Raw genomic sequence first — 20,652 nt, forward strand, 5'->3', positions numbered from 1 at the left:
TTAACCCACCGTACCACAATGTCCATACCAACTTCTTTCTTCAATGCACCCTGGCCTCTCTCTCCTTAGAATTCCAGAGGCCATTCTCTATAGTTTGTACCACACAACATACCAAATATGGTTATTACATTATTTTCTAATGTTTCAAGTGTTTAAGAAATCCACACAATTAGATTGTAAACTTGCCAGAAACAGGGTCTCCCACATGGGTGGCAGGGAACCAACCACTTGAGCTGCCTCCCAGGGTGCACATTAGCAGTAAGCTAGAATTAAGAGTAGAGCCAGGACTTGAACCAAAGAACTCCAATATGCAACGCAGACGTCTCAACCAGTGTCTTACCCACTAGGTCAAACACCCATTGCACCTTTTGTTTTGCTCTGCTTTGTTATAATATAGAATAAATTATGTAGGGTGTGAACTAATGATTTTCTATTCTACTACCACCAGCTACTTGATTACAGAATGAATATTGTTTTACCTCTAGATAGTCTAAAATAACCATAAAAGAGACTATTTCAGGCAACCAACAAGAAGGAATCCAACAGAAGTTAGACAGCATGTGTTTATGGTTAATCAGTCTGACCCCACGTTAATTCAGAGATCTGGAGACAAATTAGATCAAATTTGGAAAGAAGATTCAAGACATAAAGACATAATACTCATAGCTACTCTTTTTTTTTTTTTTTTTTTTTTTTTTTTTTTTTTTTTTTGACAGGCAGAGTGGACAGTGAGAGAGAGAGAGACAGAGAGAAAGGTCTTCCTTTGCCGTTGGTTCACCCTCTAATGGCCGGCATGGCCGGCACGCTGCGGCCGGTGCACTGCGCTGATCCGATGGCAGGAGCCAGGTGCTTCTCCTGGTCTCCCATGGGGTGCAGGGCCCAAGCACTTGGGCCATCCTCCACTGCCTTCCCGGGCCACAGCAGAGAGCTGGCCTGGAAGAGGAGCAACCGGGAAAGAATCCGGTGCCCGGACCGGGACTAGAACCTGGTGTGCCGGTGCCGCTAGGTGGAGGATTAGCCTAGTGAGCCGCGGCGCCGGCCTCATAGCTACTCTTGATATGCCCTTGAATAGAGCTCAAATGTTCACATTAATGCAGGAGTAATCATTAGAGCAGTAGTTCTCAAATTCTTTAATCTCATGGATCTTTACAGTCTTAAAAATTAAAAACCCTAAAGAAATTTTTGTATGTGGGTTCTATCTGTCAACACTTAACCTATTAGAAATTCAGTGTGGGGCTGGCGCTGTGGCGTAGTAGGTTAAGCCCCAATCTGTGGTGCTGGCATCCCAAATGGGCGATGGTTTGAGTCCTGGCTGCTCCACTCCCAAACCAGCTCCCTGTTAATGGCCTGGGAAACAGCAAAGGATGGCCCAAATGCTTGGGCACCTGCACCCACGTGGAAGATCCAGAAGCTCCTGGCCCCTGGTTTCAGATAAGCCTAACTCCAGCCTTTGCAGCCATTTGGGGAGTGGGCCAGAGGATGGAAGACCTCTCAGTCTCTGTCTCTTCCTCTCCCTCTTTCTATGTAACTCTGCCTTTCAAATAAAATAAATAAATCTTTAAAGAAAAAAAAGAAAACCTTAACAAAAAAAAGAATTCAAAACTGAGAAATCTTTATTTTAATTCATCTGAAAATAATCACATTAACATATAAACAGTTTATGAAAAATGTATTTTCCACTTGGAAAATGTATTTTCACTTGGCTAATCCTCCGCCTGTGATGCCGGCATCCTGGGATTCTAGTCCCGGTCGGGGCGCCAGATTCTGTCTCGATTGCTCCTCTTCCAGGCCAGCTCTCTGCTGAGGCCCAGGAGTGCAGTGGAGGATGGCCCAGGTGCTTGGGCCCTGCTCCCACATGGGAGACCAGGAGAAGCACCTGGCTCCTGGCTTCAGATCGGTGCAGCGCGCCAGACGTAGCAGCCACTTGGGGGGTGAACCAACGGAAAGGAAGACCTTTCTCTCTGTCTCACTCTCTGTCTAACTGTGCCTGTCAAAAAAAAAAATGCCACTTTCTCACTAATATTTTCTGCATAAGAAACGTTTTCATGAGAAACATTGGTGGTTATGTTAACATATGAATTTGTTTATATCGGTCGGTAGACATAACCTACATACAAGAAAGCTCTTTGGGATCACTAATTTTTCAGACTACAATGGAGACCCAAGACCGGCAATTCTGAGGGCCACTACTTTAAGACAGACAGGACACAGAGGCAGCACACAGTACTTGCTCATAGGCAAGGAGGCTCTGTAAGGAGAGAAAGCTTGGAACAAACCACACTCCCTAGGTCTGGAGGGAAAGGAACCACAGCAGGAGCTTGGTGCAGCTGAGGGAGCCAGGTGGAACTGGGACAAGCAGAGCTACAGAATTCTGACCAAGCCAGGAGAGCGCTGCTCAAGAAGACACATGAACCACCCGTTATAACCAGGAACCTCTTACCGGCAAGGAGTATCAGTGTACCAGGGACATCATCCCAGAGCCAAGAGATGGCAAAGGGACGCAGACACTGTCTCAGAACCAATTTCATGTGCTATCCACATGCATCCACATACCCAGGGCATCACCTCAGGCACAGAACCAGCCAAAGATACTCAGTATAGATTGAGCTCAACTTGACAACCAACACTTAGATTTCCTAATTATCAATAAGTGCGCATAAAAGAACCTAGATCATAGACTAAAATAAATGAAATTTTCTTCACCCAAGAAAAATAATAACATGAATCAAACTGGTAAACTCACTACACATAACCAAACCTTACAGAAAATATGAGCACAGGGAGGAGAGAACAAAGTCTAACCCGAAAGCGAGAAAGGTAACGCTGTAGTCCTCCTTCTATTACGGGTGAATTAGGCAACTTCTCTGAATCGACGGCAGCATCTGCCCTCCTTACTAAAGGGTGTGGGGGAAAGCCTGCACACTTTTCTTTGTAACTACAGAATGTGAACAAAGGTCCTGGCGTGGGTCTAGCAAAGAAGGGAACAGGAAGTCAGCAAGGACGGTGGGAGAAGGGATCTAAGGGAGACAGGAAGGGTGCCGCTTGGAGAATGAAGTACCTGGACGGTTACAGCAGACTGGGGTAGGGAGGTCCCACTGAGGAGCAGATAGAGTCCTAGAAGGAGGAGAGAGCCACGGCCCAGGTAAGGAGAAGAGCGAAACCAAACAGCACAGGGGCTGGCGGCATCCCACCGCATCAGAGCTCTGGTGCGCGTCCTGGCGGCCCACGCCCCCTCCAGCTCCCTGCAGATGCACCTGCGCCCCAGGGGACGCCCTCCGCGCACCGGGCCCTGCCACTGGCCTGGCAGACCCGGCCCGGCCACTGAGGCTGTTTGAGGAGAGGACCAGAAGTCGGGGGCGCTCTTTCCGTCCCTCCCTCGCTCGCTCTGTGTAACTTCGTCGTTCGATGAAGCTTAAATACATTGCACAGAGGGAGACAAAGCCGGCCGGCCGTGATGGCGTCGTACATCCTGAAGAGCCTTGTCAGCCAACTGATTTTTTTTTTTTCCCTTCAAAAATAGGTAATTTCTGAAGGATGTGGCCAAAAGGGCAGCCCACGGGAAGAACACGGCGGGCAGCCCCACCGCGCCGCCGCCGGGCGCCTGCGGGAAGGCACAGGCCCGGCGCGCAGAGCTGGGCTGAGCCGAGGCCGAGGCCGAGGCCGCCGCGGCGGGCGCCCGCAGCCCGGGGAGGACGCCGGCGACCCCCTGGCACCCCGGCCCGCCGCCCCCGGCGCGCTCGCCCGCCCGCACTCACCTCGCCGGCCGAGGCTCCGCCGTCACCGCGGCGACGCGTCCCCGGCGCACGGGGAGGTGCGGGGCGCGCGAGGGGGACGCGGGGCGCGCGGGGAGGTGCGGGGCGCGCGAGGCGCACGGGGAGGTGCGGGGCGCACGGGGGGACGCGGGGCGCACGGGGAGGTGCGGGGCGCACGGGGGGACGCGGGGCGCACGGGGAGGTGCGGGGCGCGCGAGGGGACGCGGGGCGCGCGAGGGGCACTCGAGCTCCTGCAAGTGAAGGCCGTGCCGTGCGCGGGCGGTGGCGGGCGGGCTTTATTCTGTACATTTTCGGTGGTGCTTATTTTACCAGTTAGAAAACGCAATTTGAAAAAAATAAAGCGTGCACGTGGGTTGCCGGACTGTCTTGCTCTTCGGCCTTTCCACGGGAGGATTTTCAGGAAATAGAAGGAAGCAGTCTAAAAATCAAGAAGGATTGAAATTTTAACAGCCTACCAGCCTACGTCTTTTTCCAGTTTTGAGGGCCTTTGTCCTGATGTATGGTCATTACGGTCACCTACAAGGAACATTTCTTGAGACCTCAACAGGTGCCAAGTACCGTGGGAGCAGAAGGAACTTAAAACATTTAGCCCATTTGATTCAGAATTTTAAGAAACCAAAACACAACTTTATAAAGGGAAGTCTGGGGGAGGGAGGAGCGGAGAGGAAGAGGGTATTGAAAGAAATCAGCAGGCAAGGGCCAAGTTCACCTAGTAACCATACATGTCCACGCCAACCGCAGAGTGAAGACCAGGTGTTGTGCTGAAGTGTGAAGGAAAATATTTACTTCTTTCTATTTATGCAAGGAAGCCATAAAGGAGGAGGAAGCAGTATTTTACAGGAGCTGAAGGCGGAGTAGCCTGGCTTTAAAAAGAATACTTGGCTTAAGGCCCAAGCAAATACCACCATCCTCAATCTGACCTTCTGGAATCTAAGAATAAATTTGCATTTTTAAAAAACGTAGTTATGAAACTGTTCTTAGTCCAGTGAACTGAACTTGGCAGTCACGGTTGCAGAGTTTGACATTATAGGCAGGAACAACAATCTAGAAGTTGGCAGCTGCACGCTTGCCCCTGCAGTCACGGCACATGCTTGCCCAACTGAAGACTCATTTCCCACTGAACTGACAGAGAGCAAGGCTTATTTTAGGTGTCTCACTTGAACATATGTTCTTTTTTTCATAGTCTGTTTTTCAGTTTTTTGTTGTTTTCTGGATGGAGGATGATTTAGGATGCATAATTGTACATGATTGTACAGGAGTCTGTTTTTAATTGATCTTCATAAGAAGGAAAGAATTCCCAAATGTAACTGTTTATTGAAAGTCTTAAGTGCAATTAACTGAAAATTAACTCTAATCCCAGGCTTAATTCACCACTAATCATAATATTAACTAAAAAGTAGGAAGAACACAGGAGTATAAACAAGGGCTAAAAATGACAGTCATATCCTAAATGACTATTTCATTCCTATACGTTTTTGGTAGATTTATTTTATGTATTTGAAAGGCAGTGTTACGGAGAGAGGGGAGAAGAAACGGAGAGAGAGATCTTCACTCCCCAAATGGCCACAACATCTAGGGTTGGACCAGACCGAAGCCAGGAGCCAGGTGCTTCTTCTGGGTCTCCCATGTGGATGCAGGGGCGCAAGCACTTGGGTCATCTGCTGCTTTGCTAGGTGCATTAGCAGGCAGCTGGACTGAAAGTGAAGCAGCCACTAGGGCCGGCGCTGGGGCACAGTGGGTTAAGGCCCTGGCCTGAAGTCCAATGGTTCACTCCCCAGTTGGCACCAACAGCTGGAGCTGCGCCAATCCAAAGCCAGGAGTCAGGAGCTTCCTCTGGGTCTCCCATGTGGGTGCAGGGGTCCAAAGACTTGGGCCATCTTCTACTGCCTTCCCAGGCCATAGCAGAGAGCTGGTTTGGAAGAGGAGCAGCCGAGACTTGAACCGGCGTCCATATGGGATGCCGGCACTTGCGTTAACCCGCTACACCACAGCGCCGGCCCCAACTAGATGTTTTCTTAACATCCTATAGGTCACCTTTAATCATCCCAGTTGTGATTAAAGAATGAACTGTAATTCGCATGTTAATTTGGTTTCTGTCTCCTCAAGAATGAAAATTACACAAAACAAGGAGCCCAGTGTGTCTTATTTACCACTAAACCTTAGGTTCCAAGTACAATATTTTAAACAGACAAGATGCAATTTCTGATTCAAAGTAAAGTTCACCAACCCCTGAAGAATTATTTGACTACTGCCACTGCCTCACACCCAACCCTGGTGAAATCTGTTTTAGGTATTTTTCAACCAGAAATTCAGGTTCCCTAATGGCATAATCTTACTGGGGTCACAGAAATTCTGTAAATATTGCAAATTCCTAGTTTACCATATGCATATTACTAAAGGAGTTTTTAATGCCTTAATATAAATAGAAAGGATTGATTCACACTTAACCGTGCTAAAAAAGAAATTGAGTAGCAGAAGCACAAACCAGACTGCAGTAGGTCAGGAATGAATCACAGATCACAAAAATAGGTGGGACTGCTCTTATCCTGGCCAGGAGTTTTAAAAAAATCAGTCTTTGGTTAGCAGCATTCCTTAACCTGTTTACATCTTCCTAATTATCATACTTTATAAATTTTTATAACTAAACATTACAATTCATGTTATAGAAGAAGCTAAGGATCCCTTTGAAGATATTTTCTACAAAAAACAATTCACAAAAGGGAAACTTTAACGCCAGCTTCACATGTCTCACTAATAAACAAACATAGATCTGATCTACAGTCAGCTACTATCTTATACTCATCATATTGGCAAAAAGAAATTTAAGGTTGGAAAACAACAAGTGTGATGACAATATAGACCAAGAAGAACTCCCAGACACTGCTGGTGGGCAAATCAACAGAGCACTGTGGCAGAAATCACAGACTCTTGGATCATTATGCATGGTATCAAGTACTCACTCTGTCTCTTACTAGCTGTGTGACTCGGGCAAGTTACTTAAAATCCTTACCATCTGTAAAACAGGAAAGAGGACTGGTATGAATACTGATGAGCTAAGATACCATGCCATACTAAGTATTCTCTAGCATTGTCATTATCAGTAAACAAAACAACTACTTTAGAGGGCAATTTAACTCATCCTAGTAAAGTTGGAGCTATACACAGAATGCAACCCAGCAATTTTACTCCTAGGTACCTATCCTAGAGACACTCTCACAAGGGTGCTTTTGGAGGCATATGCAAGAATTTACATTGTTTTTCATGGGAAAAACTGGAAACAGTCAAAACACTAATATGTAGAATAATGGATTCTTAAAAATCTGTGCTATACTTGTACAATAGAATAGCAGTGGACACTCATAATCAATGCAATGGTTCTCAAATTTAACATGCATTACAATCGCCAGGAGAATTTATTAGAACACAGGTCACTGGGCCCAACATGCAGAGTTTCTGACTGAGAAGGTCTGTGGTGGGGCCCGAGGACTTGCATTTCCTGGGTGATACTGACTGACCTGGACCTTCACTGGTCACCTCGGGAAAATCTTACTGACAGAATGTTGAGTGGAAAAACTAAGTTTCAGAAGAAGGCATAGACTTTTATACCATTTATGTAAAGTTTTATTTTTTTTTTTGATAGGCAGAGTTAGACAGTGAGAGACAGAGAGAAAGGTCTTCCTTCCGTTGGTTCAACCCCCAAATGGCCGCTACAGCCAGCGCGCTGTGCCGATTCAAAGCCAGGAGCCAGGTGCTTCTCCTGGTCTCCCATGGGGTGCAGGGCCCAAGCACTTGGGCCATCCTCCCCTGCACTCCTGGGCCACAGCAGAGAGCTGGCCTGGAAGAGGGGTAACCGGGACAGAATCCGGCGCCCCAACCAGGACTAGAACCCAGAGTGCCGGCACCGCAAGGCGGAGGATTAGTCTAGTGAGCTGTGCCACCGGCCCATTTATGTAAAGTTTTGAAACATTGAAAATAATTTATACATATATATTAGTATATATCACATGTACACATTAAGTAGAAATCTAATGGATATCACAAAACTAGTCAGTCACAGGTCTAGGATTTGAACCTATAGTTTTCCAGATCTAAAGGCCATGTGTGCTCCACTACAAGCTAATTAACAAAAGGTATCTCTTCCGTTCAGAACAAATGGACAAACCTAGGTAGGCACTATGTAAAAAACAGCTAAAGAAAATTCAGTTAGGGGCTGGTGCTGTGGCACAGCGGGCTAACGCCCTGGCCTGAAGTGCCAGCATCCCATATGGGTGCCAGTTCAAGACCCGGCTGCTCCTCTTCTGATCCAGCTCTCTGCTATTGCCTGGGAAAGCAGTAGAGTATGGCTCAAGTCCTTGGGCCCCTGCACCCGTGTGGGAGACCCAGAAGAAGCTCCTGGTTCCTGGCTACGGATCGGCACAGCTCCGCCATTGCGGCCAATTGGGACGTGAACCATCGGATGGAAGACTTCTCTCTCTTTCTCTCTCTCTCTCTCTCTGCTTCTCCTTTCTCTGTGTAAATCTGACTTTCAAACAAATAAATAAATCTTAAAAAGAAAAAGAAAAGTCAGTTAATGCTGGCACTAGCACTGTGGTGCAGCAGGTTAAAGCCCCAGCCTGCAGCACCAGCATCCCATTTGGGCGCCGGTTCAAGTCCCAGATGCTCCACTTCGGATCCAGCTCTCTGCTGTGGCCTGGGAAAGCAGTGGAAGATGGCCCAAGTCCTTGGGCCCCTGCACCCATGCAGTAGACTTGGAAGAAGCTCCTGGCTCCTGGCTTCAGATCGGCTCAACTCCAGCCATTGCAGCCATCTGGGGAGTGAACCAGCAGAAGGAAAACACCTCTCTCTCTCCCTCTCCCCCCACCCCCTGTGTCCACCTCTCTCTGTAACTCAGTCAAATAAATAAAATAAAACTTTAAAAATTCAGTTAATGCTTAATCTAGCATAGTTACCAAGAAGTCAGCAGCAGTTTTTCATTGGTATTCCTGAAATTGAAACCCTCATCTTACACTTGAATCACTTGTTTTCTGAATATATAATAAAAATCAGGTGGCTGTGTGCTATGGGAACATTTGTAGAAAAGACAAATTGGAAAAAAAAAAGTTTCCCTTACTAAAGGGACTCCGCAAGTGAGCAGTTAGCCCAGTGGTTAAGACACTGGTTACCATCATTCCTGCATCCCACATCAGAGGGCCTGGATTCAGTTTCTGGCTCTGCTTCCAGCTTCCTGCTAATGCACACTCTGGAGGGCAGCACTGATGGCCCAAGTAGCTGGGTTCCTGCCACACATGGGGGGTGGCCTATGCTGAGTTCCCAGGTCCCAGGCTTCAGCCCTGGACCAACAGGGTCCAGCCTCTACTACTGGGGGCCTTTGGGGTGTGCAGCAGATGTGAGCACCCTCTCTCTGCCCACCTCTCAGATTAATAAACAAATAAATTTTAAAATCATGATGAAACAAGGCCGTCGCCACGGCTCACTAGGCTAATCCTCCACCTAGCGGCGCCGGCACACCAGGTTCTAGTCCCGGTCCGGGCGCCGGATTCTGTCCCGGTTGCCCCTCTTCCAGGCCAGCTCTCTGCTGTGGCCAGGGAGTGCAGTGGAGGATGGCCCAAGTGCTTGGACCCTGCACCCCGTGGGAGACCAGGAGAAGCACCTGGCTCCTGGCTCCTGCCATCGGATCAGCGCGGTGCACCGGCCATGGCGGCCATTGGAGGGTGAACCAACGGCAAAAGAAGACCTTTCTCTCTGTCTCTCTCTCTCACTGTCCACTCTGCCTGTCAAAAAAAAAAAAAAAAAAAAATCATGATGAAACGAGTCCGCACAAGCCCTCCACGAAGCGCCTGGGTGGTGCATACTGAGCAGCTAGGACAAGGTGACGCGGCCTGAGTCCTGGAAAGAACCTGGTGTAGTGAAAGCTGTGCTGTGGAAAATCTAGAGGGTTGGGCTTATTTCTGACTCGTCCGTGTATCCTCAGCACTTGGCACACGGTAGGGCCTGACAGCTACGGATGTAGGAACAAGCCTGCCCTAAAGCAACCTACCTGCTACAAGTAAATTAAAATTCCTAGCTTTCCGTTAACTTGTCCCCACTCGCATCTCTGTTGCTTTTCCTATAGAAAACGATGAAGAAAGGGGCAGACTTCAGTACTCAAGTACTGCTGGTCCGCGGTGAACTCTCCAGGTGCTCACCCTCGGGTTATGGGCAGGCGGATCTGAAGTTCCTGCGAGCTCCAGCGAAGGGCGCGGTGACTTCCGCGGGTGCACCGGAACCTCTCGGCGGAATGTGTCGTTTCCAGGGGGAGCGATTTAGGAGCCGGACTACTTCCTGCCCCTGGAGAGGGGCGGGTGCAGGGGGGAGGAAATAGCTGAAGGAGCTGCATCCTGGTGGTGGTAGCGGCGGTGGAGGCGGAGGCAGAGGAGTGGCGGGTGGAGGAGGCGGAGGAGGCTGCGGCAGAGAAGAAAGTGTCAGAGCCGGTAAGTGAGCCTCCTTAGAGCTGCAGCGTGCAGCCTACGGCGCCCCAGGGCTCGCTTTGCAAAGCTGTGGTCCCAAGTTGCTGGGCTGCCCTATGGGGTCGGGGCCGGGCTTCGTCCGTCGCCTGTCAGGCGGCCCCAAGAAGAGGCTGTTGGGGCACCGGGGCCGGGCCTTGCGGGGCGCCAGACTGGGCTCTCGCCGGCTGACCGCCCTAGGCTGGAACCGGGGAGCTGAGGTGTGCATTCCGGACGTCTCCCCCTTGGCGTTTGGCATCCCGGGGAAGGAAGGGGGTGCCGTGGGTCCCCCGGAGCCCCGGAGCCCCGGCGCAGCCTTGCCAAGGGGGGAGCGAGCGTTGTGTCAGGAATCGGAGGACAGACTTGGAACGAGGGCTGGTCTGGAGCCGCACTCTGCCTGCCCTGCTCGGGCTGCTGGAGGCGCAGTTTTTTGTCTTTGAAGGCAGACGCTTCGTGCTGCGCCGGCACTTCGGGACAAGTTCACGGCCTTCAGGTGCGGTGTTGAACCAGCCGTGCCCTGCTGTGGGTATCAGGGGTCGCCGCGTAGATGCGTTTGGGGCGAGGTCGGAGCTAAGCGACTCCAAGCACTTTTCGAGAAGAGACGACTCGGGCTTAGCCGCCGGGACTGCCCCGCGCCCCGCCTACACGTAGCATCGTCTTAGCGGGCGCAGTAAGGGCAGGTGGGTTGTGCATGTGCCAGAGGCCCGCGAGGCAGCAGGACGGACGAGTCCTGGTTCCTGACCGAGTGAGTGGATGGGTCCTGCGAAGTTGTTGCCGGAAAGAGCAGAAAGAGCTTTTACTAAGTTCCTGTTTTTCTGTTGCTTAAGGTTGGCTGTGGAGCGTGCCGAAGGGTGCTTTTCATGGTGCATGGAAGGAAAGCCAATGCGCAGGTAGGCGTTTACAAATGGAATCTTGGGTTTCACTGATTGAATTTCGGCACCTGATAACTCAAGGTTCCATGCAACAGTTTTCAAAAAGGTTTGCGAGTCTCACTAAACTCCGCTTGGAACTCATTCTTGTTCTAAAAAGAATCAAAAGCATTATCAGAAATCAATAGCTTTTTGAAAGAGTAAAATATGGAAGTCAAATTTCTAAAGGGTGTGGTGGGTTTTGTGTGGTTCTTAAATTTTCCTCTTTGCGTGGTGATTTTTTGTGATAACCATTAAATGTGCTATGATACTATAGGGGTTTACTATAATCAGTTCCCGGTAGAATGTAGAGGGTTCTGTTGCCATATACAAATAAGTTATTTATAATATGGTGTGCTGCATGCCTAATGATGGCTTTGGTTATTTCATTGATGTTCAATAGTACATTTGCTCTGTTAATTAAAATAGCCGCTTTGCAAGAAAGATTGTTTAAAGACTAAAAAAAAAAAAAGGTATTTGGATATAAGTTTGTAGAAAGCAGAACAGTATGTGGGAAAATATAGACAATTATAGGCCCTACCAACTCCAGAATGCAGTAGTGCTTCTTCTCCATCTGTTTCAACAAGTGAGACCAGATTCTACTGAAACAGAATCAGCCCAGTTCTGTTTCTTCATTTTTTAGACTCATTTTATACTTCTTGAACTCTGTTTCATCATTTGTTATTCAACGTCAAAGATAAACAACTATTTTAAGAGAAGAAACATTTCATGGAGGGGATGTCATTTATAATTCAAAAGAAGCAGAATGTACATCTTGTCCCAAATCTGTTGATTTACCAATTGACCTTGAACTGTTCACCTTGCTTGTATCCCCCATTTAATTCTGTAGTGTATCTGATTAGAATATTGGGCATTAATGAATGCTTGCTGGTGCTTTCAGATCTTCAGATAGAAAGATGCTATAGAGCTGACCAGTTGTGGTATTTGTATGGTACTTACCTATTGGAGGAGTAATATTTGACCACAAAGAACATGAAAAAAATTAACAACATGTATACAAATGCTTTATCACTTCAGTTTGTAACATGATTGCAAAAGCCACTGATTGACCTCACCCTCAACTGCCATAAATATCATATCTTATGTAATTGCTAAAACTATAGCCTATTGTTTTAAATGAAAGAGCATGGGAATGTTTTGGATTTATCAGTAATATCTGTATCAACTATTCACTTAATCGCTCATGTCCTTTCTTTGCTTGTTTTATTACATAATACTGTCAGTTATTCAAAATCATGTTGGATAATTCTAGTGCCATTAATTGTTAAGTTACAGCTCTTTCTGTGTCACCATCACTTGGCCAGAGCCTAGTCTATCCATTGCTCTCTGATCTTACTTTTCTCTACTACTTACATTAAGTCCCATCTTCCTAACCATCCCTTGTTGGACTTTCATGTCTGCTGCTACAACCCAGAGGGCAGTCTCCATCATGTTGGCTTTATACTTAGCTACTGGTAAAGAAGCTTTGAGTGCAGAGTAACCCTTTATATTAAGATTATTTGAATACATGTTCACTCTCACTTCTAGATTACTAACTCTTTGAGTTTATGTGTCTTCATATGTTTGCCTCCCTAGCACCTAATGATTACTGAATAAGTGTTTGAATGATGAAGTTTCTACTTTTCCTCTCAAGAAAAAAAAAACCTAAGAGCAAGAAAAGATTGAAAACTATTGTTAGAGAAATTCTAAATCTTGATTATAAAGTTTCATGAAGTCAATTGGCATTTTTGTTAGGACAGTTTCATTTATTTACTTAACTATTTATGTGTACATGATGTAAAATGTAAAGATACAATAGGATATTGGATGAAAAGTAAGTCACCCAGTGCCGATGCCAGCTCCAAGTTCTCTCCAAAGGCAAACACTGTAAGCAGTTTCTTTCCCAGAAATTGTAATGCACACACAAGCATATACAGGCTATCTTCCCATTTAAAAAACATTAATGTTAGCATATCAGGCATATTCTTTGTGCCTTTATTCACTTCACAAATTACTTTGTAAATTGTGACAAATACATATAGATTCAGCTTGTTTTTAATAGTTTTATACTATTCCATTTTCTGTACATACTGTAGGTAACCCATCCCTTTTGAGAAACATTTATTTGAAATGTTGTACTGTTCACTCTGGCCTCAGAATCAGCCCTTAAGGCATTCAGATCTAGCTAAAAAAGCCCATGAGAATGTCTCAGGCATGGAAAGCCAAGACAATGTGGCAAAAACAAAAACAAAAACAAAACAACCTAAATGAAAGATCTCTGTGAGTGAGATCCCAATAGAAAAACAGGCCATCAAAGAAGGAGGTACCTTTCGCTGAAGGGAGGAGAGAACTTCCACTTTGACTATGGCCCTGTCTAAATGAGATCAGAGTTTGTGAATTCAAGAGGCTTCCATAGCCTTGGCAGCTCATGATAAGAGCCTCGGGTGATTACTGACATCTTAAATAAGAGTGTCAATTGTTAAATCAACAACAGGAGTCTCTGTGCACTTACTACCCTTGTAGGATCTCTGTCCTTAATGTGTTGTACTATGCAAATTAACAGTAAAACTAGTATTCAAACAGTACTTTATACTTTGTGTGTCTGTGTGGGTGCAATCTGTTGAAATCTTTACTTAGTATATACTGTTGATCTTCTGTATATAAAGATAATTAAAAATGAATCTTAATGAAGAATGTTATGGGAGAGGGAGTAGGAGATGGGATGGTTTGCAGGTGGGAGGGTGGTTATGGGGGGGCCCACTATAACCCAAAAGTTATACTTTTGAAATTTATATTTATTAAATAAAAGTTTTTTAAAAAAGAAATGTTGTGCTGTTACAACTAGTGTAGTTTTTTACCCATACATGTAATTGTAGGATAAATTTTTAGATGTAGAATTGCCCAAAGAGTATGTCCATTTTTAAATTTTGGTAGATATTGACAAATCTCCCTCCTTAGAAGCTGTACCAATTTACAATCTCACCAACTATGTGCCTGTTTCCCAAAATAAAATTTTTCATTATTAATTTCATTTAGGAATACTGAGACATTCTGTAATATAATTCTTCCGCCTTTTCTTAAACATAGAAACAAGAAGCCAAGCCTGATTTCATTGAAAATTGGTTTGTTCACTCACCAAACATTTATATAGTATCTGTTCTATGCCTGCATATGAAATGATAGAAACACACATCATAATACAATGGAAACAGCATTTTAATAGAGAGATAAGCTGAGATGAGGGAATTTCTGCTCTGTGGAGATAAGGAGAGTATCACAGAGATTGTGCTATTTAAGTTGGATCTACAGAAAGGCTAAGAATTTACTTTTCTAAAGAAGGGAGATAGCGAAAGATGCCATAAACAGAGTGAACAGCCAAGATCCAGAAATGTCTGACATGTTTGAGTGGTGAGTTCTTAGGTAGTATAGGTTACTGGGGAGAAGAAAGAGAATCGGGGGGGGGGGGGGGATCATGAAAAATGAGACTGGGCCATGGGGAAGAGTTTTGTCTTCGTATTTAGGTTGTTTAAGAGTCAGGGGACATTGCTAGATCACGCTGTCCTTTGGGCTGAATCATAAGCACCTAGGGAATAGCCTGGAAAGAGGGAAGAAATGATGGCAAAAAATGAATTTAAAGGACTTGTAATAGTTTAGAAAGATGATGAGGATCTGAAGTAGATGTATGTCAGTGAAGATTAAGAAAAGAGAATAAATTATTTAGTGGTAAAACTTAAATAATTTGGTGAACTGAACTTAGAATGATGAAAAATTAATATAAGTCACTTTAGAGATTTCAGCTTGGGAAACTGGATGCTACCAGGATGAGATTAAAAATACAGGAAGAGGGGTTGACTGTGGCATAGCTGGTAAGGCCACCATCTGCCAATGCCAGCATTCCATTTAGGTGCCAGTTGCTGTCCAGGCTGCTCCACTTCTGACCCAGCTCCCTGCTAATGTGCCTTGGAGGGCAGAGGAGGATGACCCCTGGAGTCCCTGTACTCACATGGGAGACCTAGGGGAAGCTCTGGGCTCCTGGCTTTGGCCTGGCCCAGGCCTATCGGTTGTGGCCATTTGGAGTGAACCAAGGGATGGAAGATCTCTTTCTCTAGAGACTCTCCCTCTATCTCTGTGTGTAACCCTGCCTTTCAAATAGATAAATTTTAAAAAATACAGAAAGATGAACAGTACAGTAAGCCAAGAATAGATTCCATTTCACACACATTAGGAGTATTTTCTGGGCAGGCTTGTGGTACAGTAGGTGACACTGCTTATGAAGTGCACAGCCCATATCAGAGTGCTGGTTCCTGCTACTTTGTTTATGATCTAGCTTCCTGCTAATGTGCACCCGGGAGGCAGCAGATGATGACTCATGGTCTCCCTTGCTACCCATGTGGGAGACCCATACGAAGTTTCATGTTCCTGGCTTCAGCTTGGCCCAGTCTAGGATATTGTGGGCATCTGGGGAATGAACCAACAAATCAAAGAAACCTCTGTGTGTGTGTGTGTGTGTGTGTGTGTCTGTGTCTGTGTCTGTGTCTCTCTCTCACTTTCACTCTCTCCCTCACTGTCTCTTTCATTCTCACTCTCAACTATAAATAAACATTTTCCCAAGAAAATCACACAGTATTTTATAAAAAGATTATTTTGTCTAGAAAACAGCCATATGGAAAGATCTCGCATGTAATTATAATAAGATTCTGGGGCAAAATAGAGATTTGGTCTGGAAATTTAAAAACTGAAACATAAATATACAGTGTTTTTCAAGCTGTAGGCATGAATGAGGGTAGAACAGGAAAGGAAGAATGCCCAGGAGGAACCCTAGGGAGCACCAAGGATGTTCAAGGAGGGGCTTAAGAGGAACACCTGGTAAAAATTCTGAAATAGGCAAGAAGCTTTAGGTGCTTTGATCTTGATTTTATTTATATATATCTAGAAATTTTATTGATAATCTTTTACTTACAGTGAAAATCGAGCTACTCGTTGAGTTCAATTTCAAAAGACAAAAAAAAAATCCATTTAGACCTCATATCTTTAGAGCTTTCTATTAACTCCAGTCATCAAAAATATATCCTTAAAAGTAGTAGAAGTTACACCAGCTTGGTTGGACTGTTCCCTAGTGTGGCATCCACTGTGTGTTACCTGGATCAACACCTTTTCTTTCCTCCCTCCCGTTAGCATAGACAGGAGAAAATTCAGTGTTGTAACGTTGTGCTTTGTTTCTTAGTCTTCTTTGCACTGGGAGATGCTGCCAATGAGATGTCAGCAGAAGTTATCGAGGAGTCTTCTAGGAAGGCTTTTGATTTCCTAACAAAGAGACAAGCCTGCTTGCATGGCTGTTTACTCTTCCTTCTTCATCTTGCCTTGATCTTTGGGCCAAGGTGCTTAGTGCTTACATTACACTTGATCTTAGCCAAAAGGCCAAGAAGCGATAATGCTCACATTAATTTTATCCATTAAGCAGCTATGAAATGTCTTGGGGCTAAAGTATTCGTAATCTGTCTTCACATAAAGGGATTAACAGCCTGGCTCTCCTATACGGAGTCAGGTATGGAATAGAGTGGTTAGTGGGTACTCCTCTAGCAAGCAGAACTTATGCTTTGAGATGTTGTGTCTGCTTGGAGGATTTGTGTGCTCATATGTCTGCCCCACTCTATTCAGTATGTTTATTTCTATAAGCAAGGGTCAGCTCAACTCAGTGTTTTCTTTAAGGCAGGCTGTTAATTTCCAAATTAAAACAATTTTTGAAATATTAAAGGACAAATGTTCATTTAGATACGGAGTAGAATTCGACTAAGAAAAGATGTTATAGATCTTTGGACTAAGATATAAAACTTGGTTATAAATGGCTTAGAGTCAAAGAATATGTTTTTTAAACTTTTTGTGCTTGATTTTCACTTACAGAAAATTATTCTCTTCTAAACTGAGACTACTTTAGAGTAGTATATATGGGGAATGTGTGACTTGATAACTCTGAAATTTGAAATTGACTCATACTGGGTAGATAGAAGTGCTGTTTACTTAGGGTGGTATCAAGAATCATAACATTCCTGTGGTGACACTAGTAATATTTAAGACACTTGATCTGTTCCTTGGCTTATGCTTCCTGCATGTGCAATTTATTATTTTCCTGTCATTTTAGGAGATATGAATATTCATGGGAATGACTCATCCATTTACCTACTTGACATTTTCTTGTCTTTCTAAACTGCTGTGACTTTCACCTTCACTCATTTCTACTCTGTCACTCAGGAAAATCTCTGAAATCATAAATTCTAAAACTTGTTCTTAGATCATCACCTCTTAAATGCCCACTACTTCTGTTCTTTGACCTAGTGAAAGTCAACATGCCTTTGCCCTTTCTGCTTTCACCCAGTGCACTACCTCAAATTCTGAAACCATTTTCTACTTGTCACTCAACTTAGTTTGTCTGTGGCATTTCCCAACCCTGGGTTAATCCAAGCATTTATAGTCTCTGATCTGGGCTATTGAGCACTAATGGATAAAACCAAGCACAGGGAATTCATGCTGCTATGTATTTATTGTCTCTAATAACATTTTAGCCAACAGTGTTATCCCACAATATCTGTGTGAGTCCCAGTGCTTACTCATTTCCCGCACCAATTACTTCACATCGTACTCGTTCTTCTCATGATCCAATTACCACTCCACACTAACAGAAGACCTGCTCCCCTACTTCTTGACTTCACAGAAAAAAAAGAAGCCATCATGTATGAATTTTTCCTACTTTCTTATACTTGTGTACCCCAGAAATAAGTGTCTCTCTTTCTACATTATCTCCCTTCCCACTCTGTCTCTTCAATCTCCTTCCATAAGGTCTTCCTTTTGTCTGAGACCTAATCCTTCCCTATTTTGGTCTTGTGTACTCCTCCTCTTTGAGGATCTCGCTCTGTCATTTATTGTCTCCTCCTTGTATTTTTTTTTTTTTTTTTTGACAGGCAGAGTGGACAGTGAGAGAGAGAGACAGAGAGAAAGGTCTTCCTTTGCCGTTGGTTCACCCTCCAATGGCCGCCGCGGCCGGCGCCCCGCGCTGATCCAATGGCAGGAGCCAGGAGCCAGGTGCTTCTCCTGGTCTCCCGTGGGGTGCAGGGCCCATCCTCCTTGTATTTTTAAGCTTCTCCTTCCTTTTGGTTCTTTGCATTAGAATATGCTCCATTTTCCAATATTTCCCTTCTTTAAGCCAATAGAGTACCATCTGACTCTTTACAACCAGCCCTTTTTCTTTTTTTTTCTTTTTTTTCTTTTTTTTTGGACAGGCAGAATGGAGAATGGACAGTGAGAGAGACAGAGAGAAAGGTCTTCCTTTGCCATTGGTTCACCCTCCAATGGCCGCCGCGGCCAGCGTGCTGCGGCCGGCGCACCGCGCTGATCCGATGGCAGGAGCCAGGAGCCAGGTGCTTTTCCTGGTCTCCCATGGGGTGCAGGGCCCAAGCACCTGGGCCATCCTCCACTGCACTCCCTGGCCACAGCAGAGAGCTGGCCTGGAAGAGCGGCAACCGGGACAGAATCCAGCACCCCAACCGGGACTAGAACCCGGTGTGCCGGCGCCGCTAGGCGGAGGATTAGCCTAGTGAGCCGCGGCACCGGCCTCCAGCCCTTTTTCTTGAAATAGTCAATACTTATTGCCTCTTTCTTCTCTTTCACTGACCACAGTCATTGAAAATGTGTATATCTTCCTTCCCCCACCAGCCACCCTGATGGCAAAGCTGTTTAATACCTTAAGGTTTAACTAAAACTTTGGGGATAATTAAGGAGATTTTAAGTTCTTTAGCCATTTACTAGCTATCATTCTCCTTACAGCCCAGTCAGCCACGAGGTTTAATCTCTCTTTCCCTTATAATTCTCCCTTTCTCCCCCTAAAACTCTCTCCCTTCCAAATTGCTGTTATTTTATTATACTAATCAGTTTACTACTCTTTGTTACAATCCTGATGTGTCTGAAGAAAAGTTTTCAAAAAAAATCCTCATGTATCTTTAGGTAGTTCATACAATTTTGTGTCATAGCTTCATGTAACACATAGCATGGTAATGACTTTGGCAAACTAGGAGTATGTGCGTTCCTAAAGATATTCAAATTCAATTTCAAAACAAAACCCAGGAAATAGTACTCCATTTAATAATAAAAGTTGGCAGTCAGTCAGTGAAGAAACAGTAGCTAGTCTCCTCACATTTGTACTTCATTTGAAAGAAAAGCCACAAATTCATCCCATTACTCTAATCTCTCAATACTGTATTTGAAATCTAAAAATAATGAAAAGAGAGCTTCTGTACAGACATAGCAAATCAATCTAAGCAAGGGTACATTTCTTTATTAAGTTGGCTAGTAAATTTAGAATAGGAAGCTAACTACTGCATCACTTTTTAACTAATTTCAGTATCAGAATGTTTTAGATTGGTATCAAAGTCCTGATGCTGACAGCCTTAAACAATATGAAAATTTTTTATTTCCAAGACAACAAGGCCAGAGATAAAGTGGACTCCAGGGATCATTGATGCAGTGGACTCATAACACCGTCTTGGACCAAAATGCTCTCTTTCTCTCCATTGTAGATCCTGCAGTCTCAATCCCTTCTTAGGGATCTGTCTTTGCTACTTTTTCCCAGTTAACACCCAACAAAACAAATGTTCCCTGAGTTAGGAACTGTAAATCTGTTGTTTCAGTTTGGAGATCAGCTCAGATAAGGGTGTGCCATCAGATAATGGAGGACATATCCTTAAAGCTGAGGATGTGGTCAGTTTTCCCTAAAGCACGCGATTGATTAGAGGAACAAAGTCAAAATTATGTTAAAGACTGAAATAGTTGCTGGAAAATATACCATTACTAGAATATTCATAAATACTAAAAAGAACTGTTAACGTTATTGTTAGCAGATTTTATATTCTTTGATTTTAGAAAGACTGATTCTTTCCCAAAAGTGATAGTCACTTTATAGTAGAACATAAACGCTCTATTTGATATTCTAGTTTGTTAACTGTGGATAGGCTCCAAACAATCCTTTCACTTAACTCTTTCATTCCTAAGATATATATAGATTAGCCTAGCATATTAAATTATTTTTCTTTTTTTATTATTTTTTAAAAATTCAAATTTATAAATATGGTAAAGTACATTCAAAAGCCTCAAATAAGTTGTACCAAAATGCTATAGCAGAATTTCACATTGGCTTTCCTTCAAACAGTCTACTTTAGGGGACATGTAAGTATTTTTTTTAGAAAACTTTTATTTAATAAATATAAATTTCAAAAGTATAACTTTTGGGTTATAGTGGTTCCTCCCCTATAGCCCCCCTCCCACCTGCAAACCATCCCATCTCCTACTCCCTCTCCCATAACATTCTTCATTAAGATTCATTTTTAATTATCTTTATATACAGAAGATCAACTTAGTATATACTAAGTAAAGATTTCAACAGATTGCACCCACACAGACACACAAAGTATAAAGTACTGTTTGAATACTAGTTTTACCGTT

General features: G+C 44.4%; 2 protein-coding genes across 8 annotated transcripts in view; one reads left to right on the forward strand and one right to left on the reverse strand.

The window, feature by feature from the left end:
- The window catches only part of ANKRD45 (ankyrin repeat domain 45), a 79,610-nt gene extending 69,571 nt beyond the window's left edge, over positions 1 to 10,039 (reverse strand). Inside the window, exons 1-2 of one of the 6 annotated variants that reach the window (XM_070077137.1) lie at positions 9,959 to 10,037; positions 6,734 to 6,786 (exon numbers count right to left, since the gene is read on the reverse strand). The gene's annotated coding sequence lies outside the window, so the exon portion shown is untranslated. Of the gene's footprint in view, positions 1 to 3,755; positions 3,910 to 4,482; positions 4,630 to 6,733; positions 6,787 to 9,810 lie in introns of those variants that run through there. The other 5 variants (XM_070077138.1, XM_070077134.1, XM_070077135.1 and 2 more) reach the window with 5 other exon arrangements.
- Positions 10,040 to 10,089: 50 nt separating this feature from the next.
- KLHL20 (kelch like family member 20) overlaps positions 10,090 to 20,652 on the forward strand; it is a 74,683-nt gene continuing 64,120 nt past the window's right edge. Inside the window, exons 1-2 of one of the 2 annotated variants that reach the window (XM_070077132.1) lie at positions 10,090 to 10,243; positions 11,083 to 11,145. In XM_070077132.1, the coding sequence (XP_069933233.1) occupies positions 11,123 to 11,145 (23 nt within the window). In that variant the 5' untranslated portion in view covers positions 10,090 to 10,243; positions 11,083 to 11,122. The remainder of the gene's footprint in view (positions 10,244 to 11,082; positions 11,146 to 20,652) is intronic. The other variant, XM_070077133.1, reaches the window with a different exon arrangement.

This window comes from Oryctolagus cuniculus, chromosome 7, assembly GCF_964237555.1.
Source record: "Oryctolagus cuniculus chromosome 7, mOryCun1.1, whole genome shotgun sequence".
NCBI lineage: Eukaryota > Metazoa > Chordata > Mammalia > Lagomorpha > Leporidae > Oryctolagus > Oryctolagus cuniculus.